General features: G+C 35.0%; 1 protein-coding gene and 2 long non-coding RNA genes across 3 annotated transcripts in view; all 3 read left to right on the forward strand.

Annotated features, from left to right (window-relative positions):
* The window catches only part of LOC141903612 (xylosyltransferase oxt-like), a 31,499-nt gene extending 27,495 nt beyond the window's left edge, over window positions 1-4,004 (forward strand). The window contains exon 12 of the mRNA XM_074791812.1: window positions 115-4,004. Within this exon, the coding sequence (XP_074647913.1) occupies window positions 115-783 (669 nt within the window). The 3' untranslated portion in view covers window positions 784-4,004. The remainder of the gene's footprint in view (window positions 1-114) is intronic.
* A 1,099-nt stretch (window positions 4,005-5,103) lies between these two features.
* LOC141903629 (uncharacterized) lies at window positions 5,104-7,742 on the forward strand. The gene is made up of 3 exons (XR_012619084.1): window positions 5,104-6,606; window positions 7,394-7,533; window positions 7,619-7,742. It is a non-coding gene; the product is annotated as an uncharacterized LOC141903629 (long non-coding RNA).
* Window positions 7,743-7,884: 142 nt separating this feature from the next.
* On the forward strand, window positions 7,885-8,893 carry LOC141903628 (uncharacterized). The gene is made up of 3 exons (XR_012619083.1): window positions 7,885-7,981; window positions 8,067-8,178; window positions 8,466-8,893. It is a non-coding gene; the product is annotated as an uncharacterized LOC141903628 (long non-coding RNA).
* The last annotated feature ends 5,075 nt before the right edge of the window (window positions 8,894-13,968 follow it).

Here is a 13,968-nt window from a genome sequence, read left to right on the forward strand (position 1 = left end):
TCTGAATTTTCTTTAGAATCTGCCTCGATGAAAACTGCAACTTCAGTTAGAAATGACAAGGCTCTGGTCCCCCTCTAAATCCAGCCCCTAAATCGAATAGTCTTACATTTTTAGGTCGGTACCGACTTCGATCCGAAAGAAGAAATATTTCGCAACTTTGCGTCGATCATCGGGCCGTACAGTGAGATAGTGTTAGTGCACAGCTGGGGCGCCGGCGAGAAATTCACGGCTACGTTCGTCTGGATCGACCCAACCGACCGACTGATCGCGGCGTTCGACATCGCCATCAAAAACAAAATGCAGCACACAACGGTTTTCAATCCGAACTTCCAACAACCAATTTTACCCGGCGTCTGGAAGGTGCGTCTGCTTTATCAGTGGAAGGTCGTCGCGGAGACGACGTTCCTGGTTTTACCTTTAGCCACCGTGCACGGTATTGATGTAACGCCGCGCGAAGCGTACATCTCGAACTCCGGTCATTTAGACGCGTTCATGTACACGGGGAGAAACTTTTCAAAAGTCGCGTCGTTTTTAGGCTTGGAAGAGCATAAAAATACGATAAACGATATCACGAAAAACGCTCGAATCTACGGCGGCCGGTTACGAAAATATATCGCGCAGCTAGCGCAGCCGTATTGGTCAGTGAAATCTAGTTGTTACCACGGAGAGAAACCTCCATGTTCGGATATGACGGCGTGTGAACTCAGTCCGTGGAGTTCGCGTTATCCGGATTTAAAGTCTGAACTAAAACCGATTGATCCTCTCAATGGTCGAATACGATGACACTTGGTTTCCATAGACAAGTGACTATCTACGTAATACAATTGAAGAAAAAACCCACAATACTTAATAAAACTAATAAAAGATTTTGACAATCGCCGTTTTAGAAACATTTTCAAAATATTTTGAAAATGGATCATAGCCTTTGATTCAAAACGTCGAAATCCTCCTTTAGTTTCTACATTGAAACGCTTTGTCCTCATCAGATAAGTTATCTCTATTTGTTCTTAATTCCCAATTTGTGTTATTTCAGTTCAATTTACTAAGGGTAAGCTGTCATCAAGCATAGAGATTGTCCGAGGTATGACAACGACTATAGGGGTGTTTCACTGTACTTCGTGTTGTGGGTTTTTTCTTCACAATGAAAAAAATTGTTATATGATATATATTGCATTTTCTAATCTCAGTAGTAAATTGCGTCTTACTCAGTAGCGTCAGTTTAGACTGTGAATATTTCATTTCGAGTAGAGAATCGGGGAAATACCATTTCACGCGAAGGACTTGACCGGTACCGAGTAAGGCGCAGTCTACTTGAAGAAATTCTTTCCGGCTTCAGATCACCCATTTCAAGGTGTGTGAAGAGTCAGAGCCGAGTTATATTTGGCCCATACCTAGTAAGAGTGTGTTCACACACTTACATCACTTACTCAAATGCTTTCAAAACGATGCAGTGGTAAGCACCGTAAGCAGAGGCACTTCCAGAACCACATAGCATTCACATGGAATAAATTGACCCGTGTTAAAATTTGGCATAGGCCTGGTGTGACGTGTTTGGTCGGACCATATTTGGCCTGCGTCACTCAGGCGCAAACCCATGGCCTCAGTCAAAAACACTTGTATAATCAAGATTTTGTGCTCCCTAAGGAGTAGTTAAATATACAATGCTCAATATACGTATTTTAAACTCTTTTCCTGAGTACAGGTACTTGACTCATTATGGAAGAGATGAAACTTGATAGATTTGAAGACCAGATCTAGTAAATATGTTCAGTAATCACCCGAGTGAGATACAAGTTGTAAAAGTGTGTGTGTGTACACAGGAACTATTCATAAAATACATATGCATCAAGAGGGGAGGGGGTAGATATTCCTTAAAATGGAAAACATGAGCAGACCCGACTACACCATATCTGCTGTAGACCAGACTACACAATATCTCTCATTGTAGTTTTCACCAAAACAAAAATGAGTTATTTTTGTCTATAATAGTTTAATTGAAAATGAACTAGGAGTATTTTGATGTTTTTGGGAGTAGTTGAGCTCTTAAAGAGTAGAAACTACTCTCACATAGTAGCCGTAGTCTAGGTTTGAGAGGGAGAACTTCAGCAAAATTTTGCGTATGTATTTTGTGAACGGTCCCTCAGTTGATGACACTTATATTATCTGACTACGGTGATAACATTTAGTTCCATAGTTTAAACGAGATCTCAAAATAGATTATTGTTATGTTGCTCAAACTCGATAAATGTAATGAAATTAGTTGTTGATTTGAACTGTGATTGTTCAACACAAGTATTAAAGAGAGAATTACCAATCGGCATTCTTCAGAGTTATCGCATCAAATATTTTCCCGAAATCAAAAGAGTATTTTAGATTTATTTAGTTGTATTTTTACCGGGGTATGGGTAAGTATTCTCTACAGCGGAACTTCTGTTATAACGAACTCGGATACAACGATTCATCATTGCATTTAACAAATATAGAATTTCGTCTTAAGTAAGACAATTTAATTGATTCATACTGGATATAACAAACTATCGGTTATAACCAACAGATGTTTTGGTCCCTGGAAATGTGTTGTAACAGGGTTTCACTGAATGTTTATGTTGAAAGGTACAGTGAATTTTTTGTCACATACATCGAAGGCAAAAGTTGTCAAAAAATGTTGCATTTGTTTCATTCATTTACCATTTGAAATTATAGATTTACATGTGCATTCATTTCAAGTGGCACAACTGGCTGAAGTAACAAATGTTTTACAGGTATCATTCTGCAGCCTGGACCCTGCGCCCCTCAGATATTTGATACATTATCAACATTCCAATTATTGATTGTCCAGGCTTTTGCATGTAATATGGGCTTCACGTGTGACTTAGTGAATTGAAATGATGTGCAAATTACAGACTTAAGACATTTTATTATCAGCAAACTTTCAAAAACTGATCGTCCACACTTCTCATGCGTTCAGTACTTCACGAAAGATATTTAAATTGAAAAGTACTACAAACACCAAACTCTGAGGGGGCAAGTTCAGGGCTGTAGATTTATACCATATCCACATTGGTGGTTGACCTCGAAGTACTTATTAAAATCACTCTCATTCATTACCAAAAACTATCTATGATGTATATCTATTATTATTGCTTATACTGAAGCAGTTCTGAACACAGCTGCTAAATACATTTAGTTCAAATATACATTAAATAATAACGAATGTAAGAGCAGTCATAAAATGACTACAATTGTTTATATATAAATCATGTAATAGACGGACGACGGGCGACGTCCCTTTGATAAACGCGTATATGTGGATTCTAGAAAATGTATTTTTAACTGAATCTGACTAGCTGATGTCAGAATAAAATGACGTCAGAGTACGTCCGGTTTGAGACTTTGTGGGGGAAGTTCCGGAAACATTTGATCAAATTGACTACTGCGACTGGGGTGGGTGATTCTAGAATTTAAAGAATTTGTGGATTTTCTATCTTGATTGAGTCGTTGAATATTTTACAATGAACCGCGTTGGTCAAATGATTTTAAAATCGCCTTAGCAATGAGATTGAATTTAGGAATAGGGTTCAACCGGACCCGCACCGGTTCGACTCCCAGGGAAATACGCGCATGCTTGAAGTGAGCAGTCAAATCTGCGCCACAGCACTGATTAAGTTCATTTTTTTCGTTCGACATTTGAATTACACAAGGATGCGGGATCCCACCATACGATCGAATTGCCATCGAAAAACTTGCAGGAGCATGGACCCAGCTCTCGCAGAGAGGCGCGGAAACATCACGGTTGGCAAAGAAATTGCCGGTCACCGCCCCCTCTCACCAAAGGAAACTGGTACTGCTGGCCACGTGCGCCACTTATTTCGATGCGAAATCCAGAAAAAAAAAAATTTAGAATCTTTGGTTCTTTGAGGAAAGCTTGATCCCATGGGTATAGTAAAAGAATAAGAAAAAGGAAATTCTTTTCAACTGATTTATTTTATTATAGCGCCTAACACTTTTTCTGCCAAATTTCTGGATATTTTTCTCACAGAAATAAATATTTTTTTCGCACATTTGTGATGCATATTTTGTTGTGTCCTTAATTTTGTTCTCACAGAATTCGTCTTCTTTGAAATGTGAATTGCAATTTGCAATGCCAAGAGGCTGTTAACTTCCAGGTTGTACTTGCAGTTCACCGCTGTTATCGTCTTGGAATGAACCTGCTGGACCATCGTCAGGTGAACCCACCTGATGATGATCTCTAGGGTGAGATTGAAATGTCGTGTATTCTATATATTTTAGATTGAATAAATAAATTCTTGTTTTTAAATTCTTTTAATCTGTAGATAGTGGGTTTTTATCTTATTATCCGTTCACCACATTCGAGTGTGGCTATCGTTCTATTGGATTAGATATTCACTTGTCATAGATGATTTAATATATACGTAATAAGAATTAGAAATCACATATTATAGGAAATGGATTTTGAAATGCGTTAGATTTAAGTCTTAAGTCACACAGTGAATAATTTTTGGATTTACAAAGAAAAAACTTCTCCCTGGAAAATATATAAGATACGAGTTTATTTCCACTTTTATATTTCAAAAAATCTCATAACCAAAAAATTCGCCCGCCCTCGTCATGTCCGGCGAGAGAGGTTTGGATGAGAAACAAGTATCAACTTTGAGGGGCCTAATTTACTCCTAAATTCGGAGAGGGGGACTGTTGGGAATCAAGTAATTTATTTTTTGCCATGGCCTTATTAAAGTTCCACAATATTGTATAGCTGGCTACTGGCGCGTGTTCAACCCCCGTGCAGGAACCTAAGCTCAATGTAAATCCATTCAACAATAGAGACACAATTGCGGCTATTCAGGGTTGTTGATATCATTCATACGCGCTATTGAATACGTCACCGGCTGACCACGGTATGTATTAAGCATAGGAAACCATTCATTCACCTCTGCACACTCACACTGTGAACATGCTACCGTGGATTCTCCTCCTGGCGATTTTCGCTGCGCTCCCGCTCCTGCTCCTGTTCCTGCTTCCTGAGGAACGACGTCTTTATGTTTTATGTGTTACTGTTTGTCTCTGTGCTGTCCTGTACTGTTCCGTGTTAATTAATCTGTTCTATTTTTCAGCAATTAACCCGTTTTGTTTTTCAGGGCCGATTTCTCTGTCGAATTTCAACGTTTGCTGGAACAAAACTAATGTCCGAAAGCGTCAGCTCTCCTTCGCCGGTCATGTGTCGAGGATGTCAGACAAAGAGTCGGTCAGGAAATTCTGCCCTCTACACGCCCTCATACGGAACACGAAAACCAGGATGACGAGGCCTCACTGCCCCCACCTATCTACAAAGTGTGCTGAGTGATGTCAATGACGGGCATATCTGTGGGATTGCGCGGGATACAAGTGGAGCGGTTATACTGGATTGTCACGCTACTAGCATTCATTGTGTCCTTGTGACCGCCCGGATGAGGGATGATTCTACTGTCACGCTCTTTGTTTCTGGTATTCTGAGTCGACTGAGGGATGATTCTACTGTCACGCTCTTTGATTTCTAGTTTGAGTGCTAGTTTTCATTGTGTCCTTGTGACAACCTCGGTCAGTGGATGAAGTCTCTTGTCGGCTTGTGAGTGCTAGTTTCATTGTGTCCTTGTGACAACCTCGGTCAGTGGATGAAGTCTCTTGTCACGCTTTTGAGTGCTAGTTGAGATCTTGAATCTCAACCCGGTCAAGCTGGTTGTACTGCGCTATTTGTGTTTCGTGCAATTTTTTAGGTGTGTCAGTTACTGACGTCACCCAGTACATCCTGCAGTTAGATGGGGAATGTGAGGCGTTGTCATTCTGGTTTTCGCGTTCTGTGTGAGGGCGTGTAGAGGGCAGTATATTCCTGGCTGGCTCTTTGTCTGGTGTTCTCGGCATGTGACCGACGACGGAGAGCTGAAAAGCTTTCGAACATTAGTTTTGTTCCGTACCAGGTTTTCATCGCTCTTCTCTTTTTTTTCATTCCAGGACTCCCAAGAAGTTGAAGAAGAAGAAGATGGTAGAAGGCGACTACAGAAGATGCCGAAAAAAGAATAGTGAACTCCGCAATCTTGAAAGTTAAGTTGATTCACATATAAATTAGGATTAATGATGAAGAAATGTGTGACTACAAAATGTTTTTCTTTTACTCAATTTCAGCTTCGACGACACCCAAGAAGACAAAGAAGTACTTCGATTTTGAAAAAAGATTAAGTAAAATCGACTGACGATCACACAACTATATCTGTACTTCGATTTCCAAAAAAAAATTAGACAAAATTATCTTCATCCTTGTAAACTTTCGGACTACTTATATGAAAAAACAGACCAAATATTGTAAAATTATCGAAAAAAAATGATGTAAATTCGACCGACGATCACACAACTATATCTGTACTTCGATTCCCGCCTGTTTCGCTCCTGGCAGGTGTGTCACAATTGTAAGGGACACCAACTCAAAAGTCAAACGAGAGCTCATCAACTAAGTTCTGCCGATTAGAGAACAGTGCACAGAAGGGAGCAATTTGGATGAAACTCAACCAACCAACTTAGGAGATCCTCCGATAATGAACCCAGCCATCATATTAGGTAATTTGATATTTGATACGAACTTAGAACATTTTAACCGATACTGAACCCAGCAAACTTGAAATGTGAGTTGATTTTTGGTGAACCTTCGGTTTGCCTATGCAAATGGTCTGGAGAAGCAGTTTTCATTGAAAATGAATAGAGTACCGGTGTGTCAACAAGGCACAAACATTGGCTGTTGAACCAATAGTGTTGATTTTTGGTGTCATGGTTTGGCTTATAATGAATTCTCGAGCCCACAAAAATTTCATAGTGATCAAGTTATTTTTAGGGGACTTATTCTTGAAAAACACGTAAAAACCCTGCTTTTTAGCACTAAGTAATGGTACGTTTTCATATATGAGAATTTGCATACTTGGAATTGAAATATATAAAAGTTCAATCCTTCGTAGAAGTGTTGCCGTTTTTTGTGCGACTCATCTTGATGTACTTTTCGACCTCAGGTCCTCACTTCATAAACCCCCTAAATTTTCTCGCTTCTATTTATCTGAGTTGACATCATTACCTGAGCTACATTGAATGTAATTGGCTGTTTGTTGGATATTCCGGAAATTCCGGGAACTTCTGATGTAATTGGGAAAGCCCATTGGGAAAACCCAATGTGGAACCCAAAACAAAATGGCGAGCATTTCATTCGACTAGGTATCGTATGTTCGCTTATAATTTGTTCGGTGTTACGAATATAACCGAGTAGGCTATTCTAGGTATATTGTTTATGGAAATTATTATGATAAATTCTAAATGAAATATTTTGTCATTACAGGATATCTTCTTTTAATCATTGCAGCTAAATTTCAACTATAAGAAAAAAACCCAGCTTGAGATCGACTACTCGTCCAAAATCGACCAACTGGAACAGCGCACAGATGAGGCCAACTAACTAACCAACTAATAGGATAATCCCCGATAACCAAGCAATCATAAAAGGTAACTTGATATACATGGAATTATTTCGATAAATTCTAAATGAAATATTTTTTCATTACAGGATATCTTCTTTTAATCATTGCAGCTAAATTTCAACTATAAGAAAAAACCCAGCTTGAGATCGACTACTCGTCTAAAATCGACCAACTGGAACAGGGCACAGATGAGGCCAACTAACTAACCAACTAATAGGATAATCCACGATAACCAAGCAATCATTAAAGGTAACTTGATATACATGAAATTATTTCGATAAATTTGAAATGAAATATTTTGTCATTACATGATATCTTCTTTTAATCATTGCAGCTAAATTTCAACTATAAGAAAAAACCCAGCTTTAGATCAACTACTCGTCCAAAATCGACCAACTGGAACAGCGCACAGATGAGGCCAACTAACTAACCAACTAATAGGATAATCGCCGATAACCAAGCAATCATAAAAGGTAACTTGATATACATGGAATTATTTCGATAAATTCTAAATGAATTATTTTTTCATTACTGGATATCTTCTTTTAATCATTGCAGCTAAATTTCAACTATGGGAAAAAACCCAGCTTGAGATCAACTACTCGTCCAAAATCTACAAATTGGAACGGGGCACAGAAAAGACCAGAACTGAACCCAGCAATCTTTAAAGGTAAGTTGATATACATGAAATTACCTGTATATAGAAATTTCAGTCCTCATATGAACATCATTTCATAAGTGGCTATCATCCAAATCTATTTACCGGTCCACATGGCTGCTTTAATCTTCACTAGTCTTAAACAGTGATGAACTAGTCCTACTACTGCAATTAATTATTGGGGTTTAAATCAGCAATTGACGTCAATGAATTTTACTTTGTGAAAAACAGGGTGGCTTGTAATTTGAAATGACACGTAAATTATGATAAATCTGTCTGAAATGTTTTGCTTTCTTCAGTTTGTTTCAGGCAAACTACATCTCGGAAAAATTGGCCTGTAGAAGACACTCACAAGTAGATGAATACTGATCGACCCATTTGCTGATGAAAACTGCAGAAGCCCAGATGAAAAGTTTAGGAACCAGCAACGGATTAATCACTCAATGATGGATTCTTCTACAATCGGTGGTTGATTTCTATAAAACATTAAATGTCAGGAGCAGCAGAGACAATAGTGAATCTCATAAACACTGATTCACGATAAACACTGTTTTAAAAGCAGCAAAGACTATAGTGTATCTTATTAGGAGCAGCATAGATAATAGTGCATGTTATAAACACTGAAATCCAGGAGCGGCGAAGACTATAGCGGACTTCTGTAGTAAAGTATTGATTTTTTTGCTTATCACCTTTTTCAAACCAGTCTGATGGATAATATAATGTTTTCGGAAACTATTTGATAATGTTCATGCAATGTGAGAGTCTAATAAAAGCTGAGCTCCATTAATGCACGATTTTGGTCTTCGATCCTTGGTCGATAGATAAGACAAGTTAGGTTTGTCACTAGGGGTAAATGGTTGTGTTGAGTGCCTTGTTTGTAGGTCTGTTGAGTTAACCTAAACTGAGATATAGTTTCAACATGAATTGTGAGTTTAATCTTCCAACTTACCTGGCTATTTGTCCGTGTAGATATCACATAGTTAGGAAACATAGAACATAACGTTAGACCAGTGTTGATGTTCAAATATTAACTATTTGCTGAATTGTAGATGTACAAATTTGATGGCATTGATATTTTCGAAGGTAACCAATTTGAAAAATTTGAAACGAATCGTAGATGAATTCAATATTTCTATGATCAAAAACTATTTATACAGTATGTAATACAGGTCCCACTCCATAGATAGGACAATTTACTAATTAACCGATCGCTTAGAAATTAGCAATCATTCAATATCATATAATATTTGATGAGAAAATCTTCTAGTGTAGATATTTTAGGGCCCCATGTACATTAAGGCTGGCTTTACTTGTAAAGATATATATATATATCAATAAAACTTTTTCGTCGGTTAATAGATTTTTTTACAAATAGTATATTGATACATTTATAAACATTCAGGCACTTTACAGTATATATTATGTGCTGCTTTACCCATTGCATTAATGAATTTCTCCGCGGAAAGATGTATGAAATAGTGTCTAGGGCTCTATCGAGATCTGGTGTAATATGGGGAAAACTATGGACTGCGGGTCTTTTAGAAACCGTACTTAGGTCTCAAGCGCTTTGACAAATCTAGAATGAAACAAAGCTTAAATTGATTCAAATCATTCCCCAGAGCCATACTCTGTGCCTTGTTTTGCGCTATGATTATTGTTTAACTGACAATTATCATGTATATATATAGCTAGGACAAATTGCTCATTAACAAATGGCTTAGATATCCACAATTAAGATGAATTCAATATTTCTATGATCAAAAATTATTTATACATAATACAGGTCCATAATATAAATTTCGTTAAACTGAAAATTTAAATATAGCTGATATATGTATGAGTACATCTGAATCAGTCTCATCGACTGATCAGTATTTATATCTCCAACTGCCGTACTTACGGTGACTGGTCATGCTCATGGTCAATATTTCCAAAATTTACCAAAACCTAACTGATTCAAATAATATCTAAAACCATACTGTGTGTCAAGTGACGCATAATAGATATTGTTTAACTGACAATTAGAATCTAAGATGAATTACTCATTAACGTATTACTTAGATATCTACAATTAAGGTAAATTCAATTATAATATGAAAATATTTTTAATTCAGGTCCATGGACATTTAAAGCTAATACATGTGTATCTGAGCACATTTATTTATCTGTATCTAAAGTGAACCTATTATGTCTTCATACAGCTGTATTAGTTTTGATACAAATTGCCAAATTCAAATAACGCAGATTTACTTCCGATCGAAGGGAGATAAAACAAATCTGTACGTGCACAAATACATTCCTGAATTTGGAAGGGGGAATATTTCAATTTCACTGTGTATGTCAGATTGAGAGCCTTATTTTGACAGGATATCCTAAACTTAGGTCTTATTCCTCTTGCTAATAGCTCTCTTTTACTAACCCCTCTCCTTCAATCTATATTCCAGCATCATGACTCGCACCGCACCAGGGAGGTCCAGTCATAACAAGGTCTTTCGGTCCTTATACACAGTGTACTGTAAAAGGGAAGATTATATAGCATTCGGCTAAGGGAATTTCTAATTTACCACTAAAAATGTGCTTTTATCTTAATTTCTGATGAATTCAAATAGTGATGAATTCAACTGACAATTAAAATATAGCTAGTATGATTACTAATTAACGGATTGCTTTAGATATCTAGAAGATTAATTAAAATCAATTCAATATAATGAATATAAGTGAAAATTATTTAAAAAATAGCGCAGTGGATGAGACGACTGTATCGTGCGATGTCGTCTGCGTCTTACTGGGCCACATGTGTGTGGGATCTGTTGAATCAGTTAGGTTTTGGGGAATTCTGGATCAAACTAGGTATCAAAAGCTCTGATGCAAAATTAGCTGTTTGAAATAGTGATCAATCCAAATTTGTACCGGATCTTAAATTCTTCTAGTGTAGAAAATTCAATAATTTAAATTATAGAGGACATTAGTTGACTGATTATAGGTATCTACGATGATGATTAATTCAGTATCTTCATCTCAAAAGTGCTCAATACTCAACCATAGAGGTTGATAAGACAATTGTATAATTTAATATTGGTTGATCAAAAGAATACAGGAAGTGTAACTCTGGCTCTTGTGCGAAGGATTTATTGAATCTTAAAAAAGACTTTGCAGAATTCTGGATTTATCAAGGTGTGGGAATGATTTAAAGTTTCTTATGTCTAAATCTTGATGAATTGAAATAGGCAGAAAACAGTTAACCTTGTAATATAGATATCCAAAATCTAGATGTTCTGAAATAGGCAGAAAAAAAATTAACCTTGTAATATAGCTATCCAAAATCTAGATGTTCTGAAATAGGCAGAAAAAAAGTTAACCTTGTAATACAGATATCCAAAATCTAGATGTTCTGAAATAGGCAGAAAAAAGTTAACCATATAATATATATATATATCCAAAATCTCAATTTTTTTGAATAGGCAGAAAAAAAGTTAACCTTGTAATATAGATATCCAAAATCTAGATGTTTTGAAATGGGCAGAAAAAAAAGTTAACCTTGTAATATAGATATCCAAAATCTAGATGTTCTGAAATAGGCAAAAAAAAGTTAACCATATAATATATATATATCCAAAATCTCAATTTTTTCAAATAGGTAGAAAAAAAGTTAACCTTGTAATATAGATATCCAAAATCTAGATGTTTTGAAATAGGCAGGAAAAAAATTAACCTTGTAATATAGATATCCAAAATCTAGAAGTATTGAAATAGGCAGAAAAAAAGTTAACCTTGTAATATAGATATCCAAAATCTAGATGTATTGAAATAGGCAGAAAAAAAGTTAACCTTGTAATATAGATATCCAAAATCTTAATGTATTAAATAAGCAGAAAAAAAGTTTATCTTGTAATATAGATATCAAAAATCTCGATGTAATAAATTCGGCAGAAAAAAGTTAACCTTGTAATATAGATATCCAAAATCTTAATGTATTAAATAAGCAGAAAAAAAGTTAACCTTGTAATATAGATATCCAAAATCTTAATGTATTAAATTAGGCAGAAAAAAAGTTTATCTTGTAATATAGATATCCAAAATCTAGATGTATTGAAATAGGCAGAAAAAAAGTTAACCTTGTAATATAGATATCCAAAATCTTAATGTATTCAATTAGGCAGAAAAAAAAAACCTTGCAATATAGATATCTAAAATCTCGATGTAATAGAATAGGCAGAAAAAAAGTTAACCTTGTAATATAGATATCCAAAATCTAGATGTAATGAATTAGGCAGAAAAAAACCTTGTAATATAGATATCCAAAATCTCGATGTAATAGAATAGGCAGAAAAAAAATTAACCTTGTAATATAGATATCCAAAATCTAGATGTATTAAAAAAGGCAGAAAAAAAAGTTGACCTTGTAATATAGATATCCAAAATCTCAATGTTTTGAAATAGGCAGAAAAAAAAGTTAACCTTGTAATATAGATATCCAAAATCTAGATGTTCTGAAATAGGCAGAAAAAAAGTTAACCTTGTAATATAGATATCCAAAATCTAGATGTTTTAAATAGGCAGAAAAAAAAAGTTAACCTTGTAATATAGATATCCAAAATCTCGATGTAATAGAATAGGCAGAAAAAAAAATTAACCTTGTAATATAGATATCCAAAATCTAGATGTATTAAAAAAGGCAGAAAAAAAAGTTGACCTTGTAATATAGATATCCAAAATCTCAATGTTTTGAAATAGGCAGAAAAAAAAGTTAACCTTGTAATATAGATATCCAAAATCTAGATGTTCTGAAATAGGCAGAAAAAAAATTAACCTTGTTATATAGATATCCAAAATCTAGATGTTCTGAAATAGGCAGAAAAAAAAATTAACCTTGTAATATAGATATCCAAAATCTAGATGTTCTGAAATAGGCAGAAAAAAAGTTAACATTGTAATATAGATATCCAAAATCTAGATGCATTCAAATAGGCAGAAAAAAGCTAACCTTGTAATATAGATATCCAAAATCTAGATATTTTGAAATAGGCAGAAAAAAAGTTAACCTTGTAATATAGATATCCAAAATCTTAATGTATTCAATTAGGCAGAAAAAAAAACCTTGCAATATAGATATCTAAAATCTCGATGTAATAGAAGAGGCAGAAAAAAAGTTGACCTTGTAATATAGATATCCAAAATCTCAATGTTTTGAAATAGGCAGAAAAAAAAGTTAACCTTTTAATATAGATATCCAAAATCTTAATGTATTAAATTAGGCAGAAAAAAACTTTATCTTGTAATATAGATATCCAAAATCTCGATGTAATAAATTCGGCAGAAAAAAAGTTAACCTTGTAATATAGATATCCAAAATCTTAATGTATTCAATTAGGCAGAAAAAAAAAACCTTGCAATATAGATATCTAAAATCTCGATGTAATAGAATAGGCAGAAAAAAAGTTAACCTTGTAATATAGATATCCAAAATCTAGATGTATTGAAATAGGCAGAAAAAAAGTTAACCTTGTAATATAGATATCCAAAATCTTAATGTATTAAATAAGCAGAAAAAAAGTTTATCTTGTAATATAGATATCAAAAATCTCGATGTAATAAATTCGGCAGAAAAAAAGTTAACCTTGTAATATAGATATCCAAAATCTTAATGTATTAAATAAGCAGAAAAAAAGTTAACCTTGTAATATAGATATCCAAAATCTTAATGTATTAAATTAGGCAGAAAAAAAGTTTATCTTGTAATATAGATATCCAAAATCTAGATGTATTGAAATAGGCAGAAAAAAAGTTAACCTTGTAATATAG

The sequence above is a fragment of the Tubulanus polymorphus genome, chromosome 4 (assembly GCF_964204645.1).
Source record: "Tubulanus polymorphus chromosome 4, tnTubPoly1.2, whole genome shotgun sequence".
Classification (NCBI taxonomy): domain Eukaryota; kingdom Metazoa; phylum Nemertea; class Palaeonemertea; order Tubulaniformes; family Tubulanidae; genus Tubulanus; species Tubulanus polymorphus.